The 19,973-nt window shown below is 54.2% G+C and overlaps 1 protein-coding gene across 2 annotated transcripts in view; it reads left to right on the top strand.

Annotated features, from left to right (window-relative positions):
• Nucleotides 1-404: 404 nt before the first annotated feature.
• The window catches only part of AIFM3 (AIF family member 3), a gene marked incomplete at both ends in the record, with an annotated part of 33,661 nt that continues 14,092 nt past the window's right edge, over nucleotides 405-19,973 (top strand). For both annotated transcript variants that reach the window (XM_084271842.1, XM_084271841.1), the window contains 9 exons: nucleotides 405-435; nucleotides 6,923-7,136; nucleotides 10,300-10,409; nucleotides 11,706-11,815; nucleotides 13,928-13,972; nucleotides 15,955-16,051; nucleotides 17,776-17,888; nucleotides 19,216-19,302; nucleotides 19,746-19,837. In XM_084271842.1, coding sequence (XP_084127968.1) covers nucleotides 405-435; nucleotides 6,923-7,136; nucleotides 10,300-10,409; nucleotides 11,706-11,815; nucleotides 13,928-13,972; nucleotides 15,955-16,051; nucleotides 17,776-17,888; nucleotides 19,216-19,302; nucleotides 19,746-19,837 — 899 coding nt within the window. The remainder of the gene's footprint in view (nucleotides 436-6,922; nucleotides 7,137-10,299; nucleotides 10,410-11,705; nucleotides 11,816-13,927; nucleotides 13,973-15,954; nucleotides 16,052-17,775; nucleotides 17,889-19,215; nucleotides 19,303-19,745; nucleotides 19,838-19,973) is intronic.

Raw genomic sequence — 19,973 nt, 5'->3', positions numbered from 1 at the left:
AAGAAAAGAAGTGTTTCTGGCTTCATCATTGTGTTTGGGACATGGAGTATGTGCCCAGGGATTCAATTCCCAAAGGCAAGGCTTTGGAAAGTTATTAAGTTCTATAAATGATGCAGGGTTGTGTAATTTGAAACTTGGAAAGGCTGATTGAATTGATGAACTGGTTTCCCAGTGACTGCCAGCACAGCCCCTCCTCACTGGGGTCACTGGGGTGGCTCCTGTCACCCACTGTGCTGGTGCTGCCTGGCTCCTGCCCACCTTCCCAACTCCTGCCTTCCCTGGCAGTACCAGTTCTCATGGAGCTGTTGTACCCACTGCAGGTGGACAGCGATGCCTGGAGCCCCAGCTTCTCACGTGAGGATGTGCCCCTGACCTGCTGGCTGCCCCCTGTCCTGGCCAGCGCCATGGGAGGATGCTTCTCCAGGCCCAAACCAGGTGACTGTCCTCCACCTCCACCTCCCTGTCCCGCTGTTGCTGTTCCCATGGTGAGAAGTAGGTCAGCAGCAGCAGAGGCTGGCTGGGGGAATGTTAATTCTGGCTCCTGCAGGGAGGATTACCGGCCCTTTAATCCCACCCCGAATTCCTCAGTGCTCTTGCTCCCAGGCAGGGAGCTGTGCAGGGGCAGTGGGTGGGTGGGAGCAGCCCTCAGCACCCTGCAGCCCCATCCATGCACCCCCTGCCAGCTCTTCCCCATCCCACCTCCTTACCCCCACTGCCCTCCCTGCCTCTGCCTTTCCACAGCATCTGGGGCTGAAACGACCCCCTTGTCCCTGGGTGGCTTCATGTGACAAGCTGGCCAGGCTGGGATCTGTGTGTCTCCAGCACCTTGCTGCCACAGCTCTGCCACACACCTTAGCCATGTCCTCACTGGGAGGGAATGGCCAGGGAAGGAGCAGGACCAGGACCACCATCGCTGGTTCTCGGTGCTGTCTCAGTCCCACCACCCAGCCCAGCTCCTGGGGCTGCTCTGCTCTCTGGGGTTTATTTTCTTGGCTGAAGCTTGTCCCTGCTGCCTCCTGAGGGGAAAGCAGCCACAGGCACAGGGACATCAGGGATGTCCCCTTGCCCTGCACACTCCCGCTGTGGCAGGGCCAGGTGGGCTCCTGCCCTTTGCACTCTGGTGGGGGTCCCCAGGGGACTGATGCTGGCACATGGGGGCTGGTGCAGTCAGCGTTGCTGGTGCTGCCTTTGAGGAGCACTCCCATCCTGCAGTGTGTTTCAGCCTCCTGAGAGGAAGCTGAGGGATGGCCACGTCCTCACTACCTGCTCATGCCTGAGAGTGAGGGGAGCTGGGTGGGTCAGCACCCACAGGTAGCCTTTGTGGGTGGAAAAATGTCTGGGGGGGACCTTTTCCTGGGGGTTTGCCTTCACTGGCACAGGGAGCAGGGCTTTCAGGTGGCATGCAAAGGGTCAGAGGGGTGACACAAGTTGTGGCTGTGACCCCCCCAGGCCCCTGCTGAGTGAGTGTCTTCTGCCTTGCAAGGCACAAGGAGGAAATGTCAGTGGTTTTCTGCCCTTGACCTGTCCTGTGCTTATTTTATGCCCCATCACAGCAACCAGGTGGCGTGGCACTGGGCACTGGGAACTCCCAGTTTGCTCTTGTGGAAAGCCCATGATGCTTACAGCCTTCCTTGAAGGGTTGGAGGAGGGAAAACACACCCAGGAATGAACAGCCATGTGGACTGGGCTTGTAACAAACTGCCTGCAGCTCTACTCTGTTTTGTAAACCATCAGCAAGACTGTGTTTCCCTGGGGGCTGGTGCTCTGCAGGCATACTGCCTGAGCTGCAGATCCCTCTGCAGAGCTGTATTTGCATAGCAAAGTGATGGGAAGTGACATCCTGGGAGGCAAGGAGCTCCATGTGGCTCTGGTTTTGATGAGCAGTCTTCAAAGGCTTCTGACAAGCCTTTCCCCAGCCCCTGGTTAGTGGTGCTGGGTCTCAGTGCTCCTCAGGCCCTTAAAGGCAGTGAGGTACAGTGATGCCTTTGCAGATGCTGTCCTTCACAGCCTTGTGATGCTAGGTGTCATTCCTGGTCCTTGCTTGCTTATTCCTCTAACAGGGCTTTCCTACTCCTAAAAATCTACCTGTCCCCCATAGAAATGAGAGGCAAATCTTGCAGAGACAGCCCAGAGCTGTGATCTCCATCAGCTCAGTTTGGGCACATGGGGAGTATTTCAGATGCAGCCTGAAGTCACCAGAATTTGTGTAGATGCTTTTGAAAGATGCATGTGTGGTCCTTCTCTGCTCCATCTTCTTGTACCCCAGAGAGACCCACTGTCCCCCTGAGCACCCTTGGCCTTTCTTGAGCTAACCTTGACATTGCCTGCACATAGCTGCTGCTGATCAGGTCACTGGTACCAGAGATTGAGGGTGTGGAGACCTGTGACAGTGAATAACTGTGCTGGCAGCCCTGAAATCAATCTGTTCCCACAGCACCTGACCCCATCCTGATATTCAGGAGCTTAATTAAAAGCATATACTCAAGCAACAATCTGTTATCCCTAGCACTGCAGTCCCCTGCCACCAAGGGATGCTCTTCTGGAAGCCCAGCACTTGATTGTTGTTTCCTCTCTGGGTGCTGATGCATCTGTGATGCCAGCTGGCAGTCTGCATGGCATCCCCACCCCTGCCCCAGGGAGGCAGCCAGGGCAGGATGATGGGCAGAGACACCCACTTTGGGGCTCAGTGCAAGCCTTGGCAGCACCATCTCTGCATCCCATGCAGAGGGCTCTGTGTGTCCACCCCCAGGGCTGGCTCTGAGGGTGCCCTGGGCTCGGCTGGCAAGTCCTTCCAGTCGGTTTTTGGGAGCATGGCATTTGCTGGACAGGGTAACTGGAGAGGGAGGGTGGAGCCAGGTGTGTTTGATGTGATGGCTTTGTTGTTAGGTCTGGCATTTTTAATAGAAACACTTTGGGGTCTCTTTGAGGGCACCTCATGCCATTGCCATTGGGGTTGGTGGTCTGAGGGGGGTGCAGGACAATAAACCCTGATGGAGTAAAGTGGCCCCTCTGTGTGTGTACACCAAAACCTGCCCGTCCCTCCTACGTTGCCATCCTGGATGGTTGTCTGGTTTCCACTGGTTTTCCATCCCACCCAGACCTCCCCCCAGGTTCAAGCCAACCTTGACTCATGCCAGCTCTCCCTCCCTCCTCACTGCCATGCTAACTTTGGGTTTCCTTGCTTCTGCAGCTTTAAGCATGACACTTTAAGCAGCTTGATACCGATAGCTGTGGGTTACCAGAGTTTACATAGTGCCCCTCTAGAAGGGCACTGAGCCACACTGCAAACCTACTCCTGTGGTAAAGGAGTCTGGGGTCACTTCATTGCACTATTTCTTTTTAAAACAGTGACTGTGGTCCTGCACTGCAGCCCAGCCACCCCCACCCCTCACTGACACTTCCAGCATCCTATCTCAGGTACCTCCTTAAAAGCAGGCAGAGGCTTTGACTTGTCCCACAAGGCTGTGAGTAGTGATAGAGAAGGAATAAACTCAGGGGAGATGTAATGAGATATTAATGACTGACTGCTGGGTGTTAACAACATGAGGCAAAGCATGAGAGTATCATGGTGTGAAAATAAGATAACCTACCCAAGCCAATGGTGCTAAAAGAGGCTGGGAGGTGGCCCTGGGTGTGCACACAGAGGTCCTCCCCATGCTCAACATAAAGGCTGAGAACCTGGGAGAAAGGGCAAAATGTATAGTCTTGACCAGAGTGTGTGTTTCAAGCAATCCTGTGGGATTTGGAGAGCTCACTCTGGATTTTGTATCCTAAGAGCTGGCAGAGCTGAGGGGTGTGGGGATGTGTGGTATTAGCCCCTGCTAAAATATATATTAAAATCAGACATGGATGCACAAAACCCCCATATGTTACATATTTATATATATATATGTGTGTATAAGTGATGCTGGTGGCACAAGGCAAGCATCAGTATCTATATACACATATATCTCTATTTATACCCAAGTATATAAAGATCACAGAATCCCAGAATCCCAGGGGTTGGAAGGGACCTTGAGAGCTCATCGGGTCCAACCCTCTGCTAGAGCAGGGTCCCTGGGACAGGGCACACAGGTCGGTGTCCAGATAGGGCTGGAATCTCTCCAGAGAAGGAGACTCCACACCCCCTGGGCAGCCTGTCCCAGGGCTCCCTCACCCTCACTGGGGAAAAGTTCTTCCCCATGTTGCTGTGGAACTCCCTGTGCTCCAGCTTGCAGCCATTGCCCCTTGTCCTGTCCCCACAGACACTGAAAAGGGGCTGGCTGATTCCCCCTGCATCCCATGCTTCAGATATTGATAAACATTAATAAGGTCCCCCCTTTAGTCTTCTTCTCTCCAGGCTGAACAGCCCCAGCTCCCTCAGCCTTTCCTCCCAGGGGAGATGCTCCAGGCCCTTCAGCATCTCTGTCCCTCCTCTGGACTCTCTCCAGGAGATCCCTGTCTGTTTTATCCCAGGGAGCCCAGAACTGGCCACAACACTCCAGGTGGGGCCTGAGCAGGGCAGAGCAGAGGGGGAGGATCCCCTCCTGTGACCTGCTGCCCACACTCCTCCTGATGCCCCCAGGATCCCATTGTCTCTCTCAGCCCCCAGGGCACACTGCTGGCTCAGGGCCACCCTGTCACCCACCAGCACCCCCAGGTCCTTCTCCACTGAGCTCTTCTCCAGCAGGTCACCCCCAGCCTGCACTGATTCCAAATACACATACACACACACACACACATTTATATATATATAGATATATATATATAGTGCACATCTTTGTAGGCACGTGCCTAAAACCTTCCCAGCAGTCTGCCTTAAGGTCAGGAACCTCTTGTAGAAGCTGTAGGAAGGAGATTGCCAGAAGGCTGGAGCGTGCTGGACCCAGCCAGGCTGTGCCAGACAGGTTTCAGAATGGAAGTTTGGGCTTCTAAGTGTTGCCTTGCAAGTCAAGTGGTTGGCTGGGTGGGCTAAGGTGCTGCTGAGTCCTGGATTCTTGGAGGGATCATCCTTTGGGAATGTGAGTCTCCTGCCAGAGACACTCCACGTGGGGTTTGGGGAGCAGCGAGCGGGACTTGCCCCCCACAAAGGCAAAGTCCTGAAGTGTGGGGCCTGAAATAGGGGTGGGGGGGAGACTTTATACCTCTTTTTGGTTTTCCTTGGGACCAGCCGTGCTGGTGAGCAGGGCTGGCTGGGAACATTGCCACCCTCACTGCTGCCAGAGACCTGCTGCACATGTTGTTCTGACCCATAAAGTGGTGAGGAGCTTGGGAGCCAAACATCCATCCTCCCCTGGGTGGGTTCAGACACCACAGGTGCTCCCTGGCCCAGTCTGGAAAGCAAAGCATGGGGTGTTGGGCCAAGGGAGAGATGGGGGGGTTGTTCCCACCAGCACCAATGTCACTGGCAGGGCTTGGAGCCCACAGCTTTGCTGGTTCCAGTTGCAGTCTTACCCTGTGCTGCATCAGCAGCAGCACCATGCTGCCTGGCTCCAGCAAGGATGCACAGCTGCCTTCACTCTGATCAGCTGTATAACTGTATGAAGTGATGGTGACAGTGTTTCCCAGGGACTGCCATAAGTGGGTGGTTGATTTCCTAAGCATCACCCAGAAAACCCCACTGCTCATCCAAACACCGTGGGGAAGCGGTGCTGATGGAAGGTGGCCTCTTCTCTGGGTGCTGCAGGCAGCTGAGCTGCTGCTGTGGAGCTCCAGGAACAGGTTTTCTCATGGCACAGGAGAGTTCACGTGTTCTGTTGGGTCAGCAAGGGATGCAGAAAACTGCACTAGGAGACCAGAGCTCCCAGTGGATCCTGCACTGGTGCAAGCAAGTCTTCAACCCTTGGGCAAAAAGCCACCCTATCCTCCAGAACTAAGAGCAGAAACTCACAGGGCTCTTGAAAGAGCAGCTTGCTTCTAGTGCCTGGACAGCCATGGCTGCTTGCTTTTCTCCTGTCCTAAATGAGTGATCTTTCCCCTCATCCTCTCTTCCAGCATCCTCTTGATGGACTTACAATAAATGCCATGGGGCAACAGACAAAGCTGGGGAGACCCAGCGCCCTTCTCATGCCACAGGGCTTGTCCCACTCCTCTGGGCCACACTGTTTCCTGCCTTTTGTCTTTCCTTAATGGGTTCTGGACATTAATTTCATTGTTATTATCTGCACAGCTTTTCCTGGTCGTGACATTTAAGGTGGGGAAAGCTCAGCAACCTCCTGTTTGCTTGAGACACTCTTTCATGGCACTGGCCTGCCACAGAACTCCCCAGGGTATACTGTAAATATTAATGCCTTTAGGTTTATCAAGTCCTTAGGAGCTTCCTCTGATGCTCCTCTGTCCAGCCTGCTCCCCCCTGCACACAGGGTGGGGGATGTAGCTGGGTGGGTGTCCTTCACCCCAGTGTCTCAGTGCTCTCCCTCCATCTCTGCATGGGAAGGACCAGCAGCACATCCCAGTTGAGGGAGCAGGAGGGTGGAAGGGGGACAGGCAGAGGAGCAGCACCCTGGCTGTGCCATGCCATGGGGCATCCATTGCTGCCCCATGACAGCACCCAGCAGGTGGGGGCTGAGGGGACCTGCAGAAATGATTTTGGGCATTTCTAGTGCCTTATTAATTGGTGTCCACCTAGTGATGCAGGTTGAGACACCATATGCAGTGTTGACTCTCTCTTCAGTTAATGTCATCTACAAAGAGTTAAAGGGTGTTTTGAAGTCTGCTTGCAAGAATACACACTTGGTGCATGCAAAGGATGGAGAAAGCACAGTGGAATAATGGGCTCAAGTAATCAAGATGAGTTCAGCATTAAATGTTTCATTTTCCCCAGCAAGCCAATCAAAATGTCTCTTCTGATGATGTCTCTCAGCCCCTTTGGCAGGAGAAGGAAGAGGCATAATGGCAGCAAAACCTCTTCATTGTAATGGTGATTTCTCTTTTGTTCCTGTAGTTGAAGTGAAAATTGAAGTTGTAATACCAGAGAAGGAGAGAAGCAAGGAGGAGATGTCACCCAATGGCAAGGCCAGCCCCTTGATCTACAAAGTCAACGGGACTGCCCGGCACTACCATCTGGAGGAGCATCCCATTGCCAGCAACCCCTACCACAACCCAAAGGATGTGGTGGAAGCATCTGTGTGCCATGTGAAGGACCTGGAGAATGGACAGTAAGTGCTTCAGATATTTGCAGTTATACCCCAGACTGAATCACAGAATCCCAGGGGTTGGAAGGGACCTGGAGAGCTCATGGGGTCCAACCCCCCTGCCAAAGCAGCTCCCCAGCTCATATTGCACAGGTCAGTGCCCAGATGGGTCTTGAATCTCTCCAGAGAAGGAGACTCCACCCCCCCTGGGCAGCCTGTCCTGTTCTTTACAGTTTCTGCAGATGATATTTTAACTTCATCAATTTTTTTCCTCACCTTAAAAAAAACCCAAAAGCTAAACCAACATCAGGGATAAGCAACAACTGTTCCTGACCAGAGGGTCTACTCACTGCTCCTTGCCCTGTCCTCCCTGGGACATCATCTTAGGAAGATGGGATGTTCTGTAGCAGACCTTCTGAGCAGCCTCTGCTCAGCAGACAACCCAGACTCATCTGTAATAAGTGTATTTAGCCTCAGTACTTTACAGCTGAGCCAATGCCTTGCTCCTCCAGCTGAGCTCAGCCCTTCCCATCTGCTCTTTTACCAAAGATGCCATTTGCTTTTTTTTTTTGGAGTGTCCTTACTCTGTGTCAAGAGTCTTCTGAAGCCTGAAAGGTGCCTGTCCCAGCCCCTGTGCTTTACAGCCTGGGGTTACAGCCTGTTCTGGGTGAGGGAACACCTTTTCTGGATAGTCCAGTGGCCAACACCCCAGCACACTCTGTGCTTGTCTGACAGAAAACATAGTTCAAAACAGCTTTTATTGCAGTGTAGGGGTTTTGTCAGGGGAGCAGGAGGTGGCAGGAGTCTGGCAGCTGGTTGCATTAACTTGATCTATGACTTGTGACACTGTTCTGGAATGATCCATGTAATACAAGCGACTTTGTGCTGAGCTTAAGGGGCTCCATGGGCTCTAAACTCAGAGGTCTCATGAGGAGCAGCTGAGGGAGCTGGGGCTGTTCAGCCTGGAAAAGAGAAGGCTGAAGGGAGACCTTATCACTCTCTACAACTACCTGAGGGGAGGTTGTAGTGAGGTGGGTGTTGGCCTCTTCTCCCTAAGAACGAGTGACAGGACAAGAGGGAAGGGGTTCAAGTTGTGCCAGGGGAGGTTCAGATTGGACATTAGGAAAAAATTCTTCACTGAAAGAGTGGTGAAGCATTGGCACAGGCTGCCCAGGGAGGTGCTGGAGTCACTGTCCCTGGGGCTGTTAAAGAAATGGGCAGATGTGGTGCTTTGGGAGGCAGTTTAGAGGTTACAGTGGTGTAAGGCTGATGGTTGGACTGGATGATCTTGAAGGTCTTTTCCAGCCTTGATGATTCTATGATTCTATAAATTCTTCTTGTTAGGTAAGTTCACCTAGGAATGAGCTTGCTTGCTTTCATTGTGATGGGCCATTCCACAAAGGGAGGCATGGGTTAAACCTCTGTGTGATGAGATGCAGGTGACTCTGCAAGCTCTGCTGTAGCCCAGGGAAGCGTTGGGTGGCCATCAGAACCTGGAGCTGAGTTGGGGAGTGGTGAGGAGTCAGTAGAGACAGACTGGGCAAGGAATACACAGAGTAGGTGCAGGGCTGCTTCTGGGAGGTGGTGCCAACCCACCACCTCCTGTGCAGGTGGGAAGTGACAGCCAAGCTGGGGATGAGGGGACCTTCCTGTGGAAGGTGAGGAGGGAGCTGGCTGCAGTCAGTGAGAACACAGCTGGCTGCCACAGGGAGCTCCTCAGCTAAAGTTGAGGCTGGAAACTGGGCTGATCCTTCCACCATGTGGGCATTGAAACGTGGTACCCAGCATGGCAGTGGGCTTGTCATCACTGGTCATTTTAATTTGAGAATGGCTTTATCCCAGCAGGCTGAGTCTAGCTCAAAGGAGGGGTGCTGCAAAGAAGGTCCCACAGCTCATGTGAGTGGTGGGATGGACCAGAGGAAGGAGTCCCTTCTTGCTCTGGAACACAGGAGGACTTCCCAGGATGCTTGTCTCAGGTTCTGTGTGGGGCAGGGATGTGTATGGGCACAGAAGCAGCATGAGGCACCAGTGAAAGGGTTTGGGCACCTCTGTGTTGTGTGACTGTAACAGTTCTGCCTCAGCCCCTGGGCAAAAGTCTTTTGCTGGTCAGAGATGAGTTTTAGCTGATGCTTCTCAAGTGGGAAGTGGAGTGGGGCAACAGGGCAAATTCCCAACTAAGTAAATAGCTCAGCAGGGGACAGTAAATCATCCTCTAGCTCACTTCAGAGTGAGCATGGGACTAGCAGCCTTGCAGGGGGCTGCGTGCTGCCTTGAAGACACCAGGTCCTGGTTTTGAGTCCCTCAGATTGCACAGGTCATTGGGTAAGTTGTAAACTCTTTCACTTATCTTATCTTCCCCTAGAGTTATGGTTGTCATTTAACAAGAAGCTCAGGTTTTATCTGAAGCACTGCACTGCTGAGGAATGCAGCAGAACTGCTCTATTCCCCTTGTGCTGATGGAACGACCTTCAAGTGCCAAGTGTCCTGCTAGGGGAGGAGCAGAGCTGTGGCATCCTGGGGCAGGGCTGCCAAGCTGCTGGGGCAAAACAGCTCCCAGGGGTAGGCATGATGATCCCCCCCTGCTGCTTTTGCCTGAAGTAGCATTACTCTAGTGGGACAGTGCAGTTGGAGAAGGCCAGGACCAGAGAACAAACCCCTGAGGCAGACCCTGGGGCCAGAGTGCCCTGAGGGTTGGAATCTCCTTTGTGGTTTCCAAGTCTCCAACCTGCCTTAGCTTGGAGCAAAGGAGCACAATCCTGGCAGGGACCTGCTGAGCTGTGGGGGTCAGGGGTGGGGCTGATGCTGCAGTAAAACCAGTTTGGTTCCTTGTTCCCAGCGCATGCCAAATTATTCTGACCCCTGGACTTGGGTGTGGACCACCAGCCACTTCCCAAGCAGCTTGGGGGATGCTTTGGGCCACCTGTTGGTAGAGTGATGGGTGAAGAAGCTGCTGGTCAGTGCCCCACTTGGATGTGCCCCATGCCCAGCAGCAGAGGCACCTCCAAAGCCTGGCTTGGTGGCAGGAGTGACCCACAGCTCTCAGTCACCTGGAGCCAGGGCTGAGCAAGTTGAAGGAGTGTGGAGGGGAGCCTGGTAAGAGCAGTGCTGGGGGTTTGGGGTGAAGGGGTTGGCATACAACTGCCAGGCAGATGCTCTGCCACGTGTTTTCCATGCTCCTCCTCCCCAGGATGCGGGAGGTGGACCTGGGCTGCGGGAAGGCTCTGCTCATCAAGGAGAGCGGCGAGTTCCACGCCGTGGGACACAAGTGTCCTCACTATGGGGCTCCACTGGTCAAAGGTCAGTCTGCCTTACACCCTAGGAGGGCACCAAAGTCCTGCCCAAACCCAGCTTGTGTCTGTCTGTGCTGCTGGGCATCGCCCTGTCACGCTGGGGGAAGGTGTGAGCAGGGAGCTGGAACCTCCTGGCAAAGCACTTCACTGCACCTCTGGTTTGCTGGTGACCCCATCTTGCCACTCAAAGTGGCTCTGAAGAACAAACCAGCACAGGCACCATTAAATGCAGTTTGGTTTGGTTCTCTGGCTGGAGCAGCTGCCCCTCACTGTCCCCAGTGTTATGGGGCTTTTCATATTGTCCTGTTTACTGGTTCCCAGCCACTGAGGAGTTAAAAATTGTCTTAAAGGGAAAAAAACACCCCACAAGAAATCACCTTTTGATTTTTTTTTTGGCCTTTCAGTCTTAAAAAATCCCTCTGTGAAACTACAGCCCCCTGTGACTAAACATCCTGTGTGTGGAGGAACGAGGAAGGGTTTGGGGATGATGGGATCCTGTCAGTATTGAAAAGAAATGTTGCTGGTGTTACTGGTGGATGTGTGAGGTTCACTGGTTTCCCATCACCTGGGCATTTCCTCAGCTCAGGCTGCAGGCATGGCCGTGCCCAGAGTGTAAGTAACATCATCATGTAGATCCAGCTGGGATGGGTGCTGGAGCATCACCCACACGGGGCTGCTGTGCCTCCATGAGTCAAGGTGCAAGCACAGGACTGGTCCAGCATGGCCAGATGGGAGCCATTTGCTCTGCCCCAGCACTGTGAGCCAGCTGGTTCAGGCAGAGAAAGCCAAAGTCTGAGGTAGAAGTCTCTGAGCAAAGGCTTGCAAGGCAGGAGCTGCTGGCAGGGCACTGCCACTGAGGGTGTTTCAGGTGGGATCCCTCAAACAGGGTCTCAGTAGCTGTGTCAGCCTCTCCCCTACACAGCTGGACTGGTCCCATGGCAAGTGAAGCAAACTCCACGTCAAGGAGCCACTGTGCTGTTGACCATCCAGGTCCACAACATCTGCCACATGTCCTGTAGGAGAGGTGACACCTCTGGGTGATGCAGCATCACAGGGAGAGCCCGGACATTGAAGCAGCTCTGCGTGGAGCAGCACAGCTCCTGCTGCTGCAGAAGCAACCGTGCTCCTTCAGGAGGTCAGCTGTGCCCAGCAATGGTGTGGAGAAGCTGAGGAGTCCACCATGAGCAGGAGGGAGACCTGGCCTCTGCCATCTCTGCTCTGGCCAGGTCACAGCAGCTTGATGGAGCTGTTCTGAGGGCAGGGATGAGGCAACCTCAGCCTTGCTCTGACATGTTTCCTGCAGGGGTTCTGTCCAAAGGAAGAGTCCGCTGTCCCTGGCATGGAGCTTGCTTCAACATCAGCACAGGTGACATAGAGGACTTCCCTGGCCTGGACAGCTTACCCAGGTTCCAGGTGAGACCTTTGTTTTTTGCAGCAGCAAAGGAAATGACAGGATCACAGCATGGTTTGGGTCAGCCATGACCTTTCAAGATCACTGAGTCCAACCCCCAGCCATGCACAGGGACACCTTTCACCAGATCATGTTGCTCAGAGCCCCATCCAACCCGGCCTTGAGCCCTGCCAGGGATCCAGGAGCAGCCAGAGCTTCTCTGGGCACCCTGTGCCAGGGCCTCCCCACCCTCACTGTAGATCATTTCTTCCCAATAAGTTGTCTGAATTTGCCCTTTTTCAACTTAAAGCTGTCACACCTTCTCCTGTCACCACAGACCCTCCTGAAAAGTCTGTCCCCATCTGGCTTCTCAGCCCCCTTACATGCTGGAAGGGGCTCAGGAAGGTCTCCCTGTAGCCTTCCTTCTCCAGGCTGAACCAGCCCAGCTCTCCCAGCCTGTCTCCAGAGCAGAGGGGCTCCAGCCTTCAGATCACCTCCACAGCCTCCTCTGGACTCGCTCCGACAGCTCTGTATCCTCCTTGTCCTGGGGACCCCTGAGCTGGACACAGCACTGCAGGGGGGTCTCCCCAGAGCAAAGCAGAGGGTCAGAATCCCCCTTTCCTAGCCCTGCTGGTCCCACTGAGGGGATGCAGCCCAGGCCATGGTTGGCTTTCTGGGCTGCCAGCCACCATTGCCAGTGCATGTCCAGCTTTTCACCCCCCAGTACCCCAAGTCCTTCTCCTCAGGGCTGCTCTCCATCACCCCAACCTGTGTTGATACTGGGGGCTGCCCCAGCCCATGTACAGGACCTTGCACTTGGCTTTGTTGAACCTCATGAGGTACACATGGTCCCACCTCTCCAGCCTGTTCAGGTCTCTCTGGATGGCATCCAGACCCTTTAGTGTGTCAACCCCCCCCACAGATCAATGTCATCACAGAATCACAGAATCACAAGGTTGGAAGAGACCTTTGAAGATCATCGAGTCCAACCATTCCAATCCTGTGCTAAACCAGATCCCTGAGCACCTCATCTACCCTTTTTTTGAACACATCCAGGGAAGGTGACTCAGCCCCTCCCTGGGCAGCCTGTTCCAGCCCTGACAACTCTTTCAGTAAAGCATTTTTTTCCAATATCCAATCTGACCCTGCCCTGGCCCAGCTTCATGCCATTTCCCCTTGTCCAATCTCCTGTCCCCTGGCTGAAGAGACCATCACCCACCTCCCTACAACCTCCCTTCAGGTAGTTGTAGGTGGGGAGAAGGTCTCCCCTCAGCCTCCTCTTCTCCAGGCTCAACACCCCCAGCTCCCTCAGCTGCTCCTCAGAGGATTTGCCTTCCAGCCCCTTCCCCAGCCTGGTTTCCCTTCTCTGCACTTGCTCCAGGACCTCAATGTCCTTTTTATGGTGGGGAGCCCAGAACTGGACCCAGCACTGGAGGTGCAGCCTCATCAGTGCCCAGTACAGGGGCACAATCCCCTCCCCAGATCTACTGGCCACCCTGTTTTTGATACAAGCCAGGATGCCAGTGGCCTTCTTGGCTGCCTGGGCACACTGCTGGCTCATATTCAGCCTGCAGCCACCCAACACCCCCAGGTCCTTCTCTGCCTGACAGCTCTCCAGCCAACCTCCCCCAAGTCTGTAGCGCTGCAGGGGGTTGTTGTGTCCCATGTGCATCACTCTGCACTTGGCCTTGTTAAACTTCAATGGCAGTTTGTGTTGGGATAAGCATGGAGCAAATATTGTCTAAGAACATACTGGGGTGGCCAATGCAGAGCAGGACCTCACCAAGCTCTCCTTCCTCCCTGCAGCTCCCCATGCATCCACCCACAGGCATCAGACATGTCCCAGGAACCTGAAGGTGGGGGAACATGGTCTGAGAGGTGTCTTGAGCAGCAGTGGGGTGGGACTGAGAAACCAGACAGAAGCCTCAGATAGAAATCAAGTTTTACCCTGACCATCAGTGCCTGGTTGGTACGAGACAGGAAACACCCAGCTGCCCTGCCATGGCCAGAGCAGTGCTCACAGGAGACCTGGCAAGATCTCTGCTCTGTTAGTCGCTGCATGGAGGGAATAATGACCCTCTTCACACCCAAGGCACTCACTGTCCTGCAAACTGATGCTGTTCTGTCTCCCTCAGGTGAAGATTGAGAAGGAGAAGGTGTACATCCGAGCGAGCAAGCAGGTGAGGGGCCCCTGGCATTCAAAACCTGAGGGCTCTGCTTTTGCTTTCTGCTCCATGGGTGTGGGGGGAATCATAGAATCCCAGACTGGTCTGGGTTGGAAGGGACCCCAAGGATCATAGAGCTCCAACCCCCTGCCACAGGCAGGGACACCAACCTCCAGGCCTGGAGCTACACAAGGCTGCCCAGGGCCCCATCCAACCTGGCCTTGAACATCCCCAGGGATGGGGAATCCACCACCTCTCTGGGCAGCCTGTTCCAGCCCCTCACCACTCTTTCTGTAAAAAACTTCCCCCTAATATCTAATCTAACCCTTCCCTCCTTCAGCTTTAGTCCATTCCCCCTTGTCCTGCCATTATCTGCTCTTTTAAAAAGTCGAATCCCCTCCTGCCTATAAGCTCCCTGCAGGGACTGGGAGGCTGCAGTGAGGTCCCCCCGCAGCCTCCTCTTCTCCAGGCTGAACCAGCCCAGTTCCCTCAGCCTCTCTTTGTAGGGCAGGTGCTCCAGCCCTCTGATCATCCTTGTGGCTCCTCTGACCCCTCTCCAACAGTTCCACATCCTTCTTGTATTGGGGGCCCCAGATCTGGACACAGGACTCCAGATGGGGCCTCCCCAGGGCAGAGCAGAGAGGGACAATCCCCTCCCTGTCCCTGCTGCCACCCCTCTGCTGATGGAGCCCAGGATCCCATTGGCCCTACGAGCTGCAAGAGCCACTGCTGGCTCATGTCAAGCTTCTCATCCACCACAATCCCCAGGTCCTTCTCAGCAGGGCTACTCTCAAGAAGCTCTTCTCCCAGTCTGTATCTGTGTCTGGGATGCTCCTCTTTGGGCTGCCTGGCAGGGGAAGCAGTGCCTGAGCAGGAGGCATGCAGGTGAGCATGCCACATGGGTGAAACAAAGCTCCATCTAGCCCAGTCCTGTCTCAAGCAACTGCCCAGAGTTCAAACAGAGGCACCTGTGGAGCAGGGCAGAGGTGGTGTGTCCCCTCCCATCCTTCCCGTGCCCCCCTCCAGCCCCCCTGCAGCTCCTGGGCACCTGAGCTGGGGTGTCCATAGATTCAGGAGGTCTTACAAGGTGTTTGTCTTCAACTTCCCTCTGTTGCCTTAAACTCAGAACAACATTTAACTTATGTTAACAAAAAAGAGACCTCTTCCAGCAGCCTTTTGGCCTCAACTGCTGGGTCTGAAATGTGGCAGGGCAATGACAGGGGTCATCTGCTCCCTCTTGAGCCTCGATAGCAGCTCCGTGTGCTGGAGAGGAACCTGGTGCCTGGGCAGGGAAGGCTCTCACTCCCCAAGATGGGATGCAGAATGAAGCCTGTCCAGGCCAATGGCATCTTGCTTTCCATGAGAAAGCCTTTCTCTGATGTATATTTGCACATGTGAATCCAGCAGCTCCAAACCAGCTGGACCCTTTGCATGGGAATTGGATCCAGAGACCTGAACTACTCCAGCAATCCCTGTGGGATGTGATGGGGAGGGTTGAGCCTCTTCCATCTGCCAGAAGTGGATTTTGTCCCCCAGTGGCTGGCAGCAGGGAGTCTGTGCAGCACAGCTGCAGTGCCATAGGTCCTCAGATAGATTGGACAAGTCCATCAGCTTCTTTGGATATCAGAGATATACAAGCTCTGCTCAGGTGCAGGGTAAAGTTGCTGACAGGACTTCTGCACTTCCACCTCACCTCTTGGTTGCAGAATTGCACAATTACACACCAGGCCTGCTTTTCCTATTGTTTTCCCAGCTCTGTGTACCTGGAGGAACTTGCAGGAGACAATGAATTTGTTTCTCTTTTGTACCTTGAAGGGGGGTAATGCACTGGATGGTGGGAAGGTATCTGGATGAGCCTGGGTCTGGAGTCCTCGTTGGGCACAGGGGTTCCCTTTCTATCCCAGCTGGTTTGTGACAGTGTCCCCATTCCTGCCTGGCTGCCCCTGCTAAAGCTGAGGCCAGGGGAATGACTTTTCTTCTTGCTGGTGGTGTCGTAGGCTCTGCAGACACAGAGGAGGACAAAGATGATGGCAAAGTGCATCTCCCTGAGCAGCTACAACCTGAGCAGCACCAACGTGCTGATCATCGGTGCAGGTATGGGGTGGCATGTGCTGGGGCTGCTGGCTCTGTTCCCTCCTGGGCAGGTGTACCAAGGACCTTCTGTCACCCCCTTGTGTCCCTCCTGTCAGACCAGAGGGTCTTCCTGAGCCTCTTTGTCCTGCACACTGATAGTCCAAAGGTCCCTGTGCCTCTGGTATGTGGAGCTTCACGATTCCCTGTCACAGTCCTTTGCAGTGGGTGCCCTGACCCGCTTACACCCTCCCCAGATACATCAGTGAGCCCTGATTTCCACAGCAGGTAAGTGCCAGGTCCCCTCAGGAGTTCCTGGGATGTGGATACACCTTTTCCTTTGGCAGCCTGCACATCTCTGCCTCATCCCACTGCAGCTGCCAGCAGCTCCAGAGCTCTTACCTCAAGGTGCTTTTCTGGAGAGAGATTCTTCTGTCTTCCCAGAAAACAGAAGATCCCTGCATGGAATAGAAAGGCTGCCAAGCTGCCTTGCCTTATCTCTTGCCCCAGCTCCCTTGGTGTACTGCAATTTTTGTAGAAGTCCTGATGGAATGAATCCCATCTACTGAGTTTGCCCATTTCTGGAGTGGGTTGGCTGCTTCCACCACGTTGTGGTGCAGTGCAGGGTGGGAGGAGGACAGCAGCTCCCTGGTGTTAGACCTGGGGCTGGGAGGGACCAGCTGCTCCTGCCATACAGGTTGTTCTCACTTGGTTACAGCCCCCAGGCCATGAGACCCAGGCTGTGGACATGGGGAGCACCCTGTGACCCGCTCCTGCCACCTAAAAGGGTGAACCCAGCCTGGCTGGCTTGTCCTGTGCTGCTGGGAAGCGTTTCCCCTTCCTTGTGCCCTTGCTGTTTGTTGAAAGCAAGCCAGGGTGTGAGCCTGCTGGTCCCTGAGGGCCAGCCTGGTGTGCAGCAGGGCTGGACCGTCACCAGCATCCTCAGCAAGGTCACTCCCCAGGCAGCATCACCTGTTGCTGAAGGAACTTTCTCAGGCTTGACCAGCTGGAATTTTTTAAAGACCTGGTGGATGGGGAAGGAGATTTCAGGGCTGGGGTTGTGAGGAGGAAGAGTTGGGAAGGCACCACCTGCCCAGCCCCCACATTGAGGACCAGAGGTGAGGTTGCCCTGCAGCCCCTGCCTGATGTGAGGATCATCCTGAGCTCAGTGCAGCATCACTCCTGGCTCAGCGTGCTCCAGGCAGCATGCACAGGATGTTCCCCCTCCTGTCCCTTCTTCCACTGCCCCCCTGACTCCATCAATGGCAGCGTTTTGTCACCAGCCCAACCCATGCTGCTGCCCAGGTCCATCTCCTTTCACTGGTATGACAGAAGCTGGGGCCCTTGTGACACTCGATGCTGAGTGAGGTTTCCCTGGTTGGGAAGAGACTCAGGGCTTCTCACTTGAGCTCCCAAGTCTGAGAGGCTCAGCCATGGTGGCTCCAGGGGCACAGCACACCCTGAGGCAGCGTTTTGTTTAAAAACAAGCAAGCAAACTGAACAGAACAAACCCTGGAAGAAACTGCATGCAGGATTCCCTGGAGTGAAGCACCCAAGCAGTGAGGAAGGGAGGCCTCCCAGCCCTCCCTGTTCAGCTGGGAGTTCACCAGGAACTGCCTGGGGCTTCCCATTCAAGCCATGTCCCCAGAGGAGGGCGGTGGAGAAGGACCAGGGCTGGTGGCGATGGGTCAGGAGCAACTCGGGGTGCCCCATCCACGTGGCTGCCCCTCCTCTTCCTTCTCCCTCAGGGGCAGCAGGACTGGTCTGTGCAGAGACCTTGCGCCAGGAGGGCTTCTCAGACAGGGTTGTGATGTGCACCATGGACCGGCACCTGCCCTACGACAGACCAAAGCTCAGCAAGGTTTGTGCCACTTTAGGGGTGCCACGTTCCCTTCCTTGCCCTGTGACCCTTCCTCACCACCTCTCATTGCAGCAGCATGGTTCTCCTTCCTCATTTGTCCTTCTCTGTTTTCCCTTTGATTTTCTTTCCTGTTGGTGACTGAAACATGAAGCACAAAAGAGGAGTTGTTCAGACCCTGAGCCAGGAGTCTTCCAGCACAGAAACAAGGGCATTCTTCATCCTCTAGCAATAGCTGTCCTGGCCAGCTCCTTTACCTGGGTGGATCTTATTCAATTCCTGGATCAAAATCTTCAGGGCAATGAAATGGTGCCCATGAGAAAAATTGTGTTGTCTACCAGGCTTTTTGTTATGGCATGGTTCTTACTGCCCAGTGATGCTCCACACAGTGATTATGATGATTATCAGTCATCATTTCAACGTGTCAACTCAATCACAGGGCAAAGATCACTTTTTCTGGCACACATCCCATTTTGCATTCCAATCCCTGGACACAGGGTGATCTTCTAATCACATTTTTTTATTACTGATTCCTGATATCAGGATGTCAGATAGCAGCTCAGGTTGGTATTTGATCTTGAAGCTCTGAGGTAACATGAGAACAGGCAGTGTGTGTATTCCCCCTTACAGTCAGGGATGATTATCTGTGGGGGCTTAACTCTGCTGCCAGCCCCAAGGCAAAGTGGTTTCCAGAGGAAAGCAAATGTGCATGTGGCTTCTTGAGGGTGCTTAACCCAGTTTTGAGCTTGGACAAAGGATGTTGTGCCTGGGTTGTTCTTCTCTCCACCAGACAACCCTGCCCACAGTTGGCTTTGGAAGGTGCACAAAGCCCATGGAAGAGAAGGCAGAAGTTTGGGGAACAAGCTATGAAAAAAAAGAAGGGGTTTTTTTCCCCCTCAGTCCTGCTGTGAGTGGGGCTAACCCTGGCAAGAGCAGTTAGAGGAGGAGCATGTAAAGCTGCAAGCAGCAGACCCTGTGCCTCCTAAAGCTGCAGCACTACCCGTCCCCTACCTTGCCGAGCAGCTGTTACCAGTCAGGCCTGAGGTCCTGCCAGGCTGCTCCTCTCCATCCCCTTTGGACCATGATGTGCTGTAGCATCCCCATGACCACCTCCAGAGCACAGACTATGCCATGAGGACTGGCTTCAGGGCTTGGTAGGGTGACTGTCATTTCTTCCCTGCCATGTGCGAGCATCCTCACACAGACCTGGGGTGACCACACGTGCCCTGGTGAGGACAACCAGTTCTACCAGCTCGTGTTGGCAGCTGGGGCTTCTCTTGTGTCTGACCCACAGCAGCTGACTGGAAAGAAGGGCTCTTTTGTTTTGCAGTCGATGGATTCCCACCCGGAGCAGATAGCCCTGCGCCCCAAGGAGTTCTTCCGCACCTACGGCATCGAAGTCCTCACCGAAATGCAGGTGAGGAGACTCCCATGGCTGCCTGCAGGCTGCCTTCTGCACAGGCTGGCCCCTGTTGAGGAAATGTGGTGGCTGCCTCTGTTCCTGGCTCATGGGATGCCGTTGCAGAAATGGTGGGGTCCCCCCCCAGCCACCCAAATCCTGCCCCAAAGTGCAGGTTGCCTGTGGTTGTTCAAAGGGACAGGTAAAGCCCTTCCTGCCATGGGGACTGTCATTTCTTACCTGCCATGTGCAAGCACCCTCACACAGGCCTGGGCTGAGCAGACATACACTGCTGAGGACAATCAGTTCTGCCCAATCCTCAGGGCATATTCAGGGTCTGGGCTGGCCAAGCTGTGCACAGGAGTGGAGGGGGACTCAAGCCCTGCAGACAGGTTGGCTGGGTTGGGAGCTCCAGGAATCCCTGGGTTTTCATCCCTAATGTAATTTAGGAATGATTTCAGGTTGCAGCTGTGGATGTCAAGAACAAGATAGCTGTGTTCAAGGATGGCTTTAAGATGGAATACAACAAGCTGCTGATAGCAACTGGAAACACGTAAGCTGTGGAAAAACCCAAACCTTTTAAAGATCAAGAGAAACTGTTTTCTGTAGGAATATGAGGAGCTCGTGCCTGGGGCTGAGGTGTCAAATGTGGCCATTGGATTCAGACACCGAATTTGTTGGGCAAGGGT

The sequence above is a fragment of the Gallinula chloropus genome, assembly GCF_964237585.1.
Source record: "Gallinula chloropus genome assembly, chromosome: 17".
Classification (NCBI taxonomy): Eukaryota; Metazoa; Chordata; class Aves; order Gruiformes; family Rallidae; genus Gallinula; species Gallinula chloropus.
This window is presented reverse-complemented; position numbering and strand designations above follow the sequence as displayed.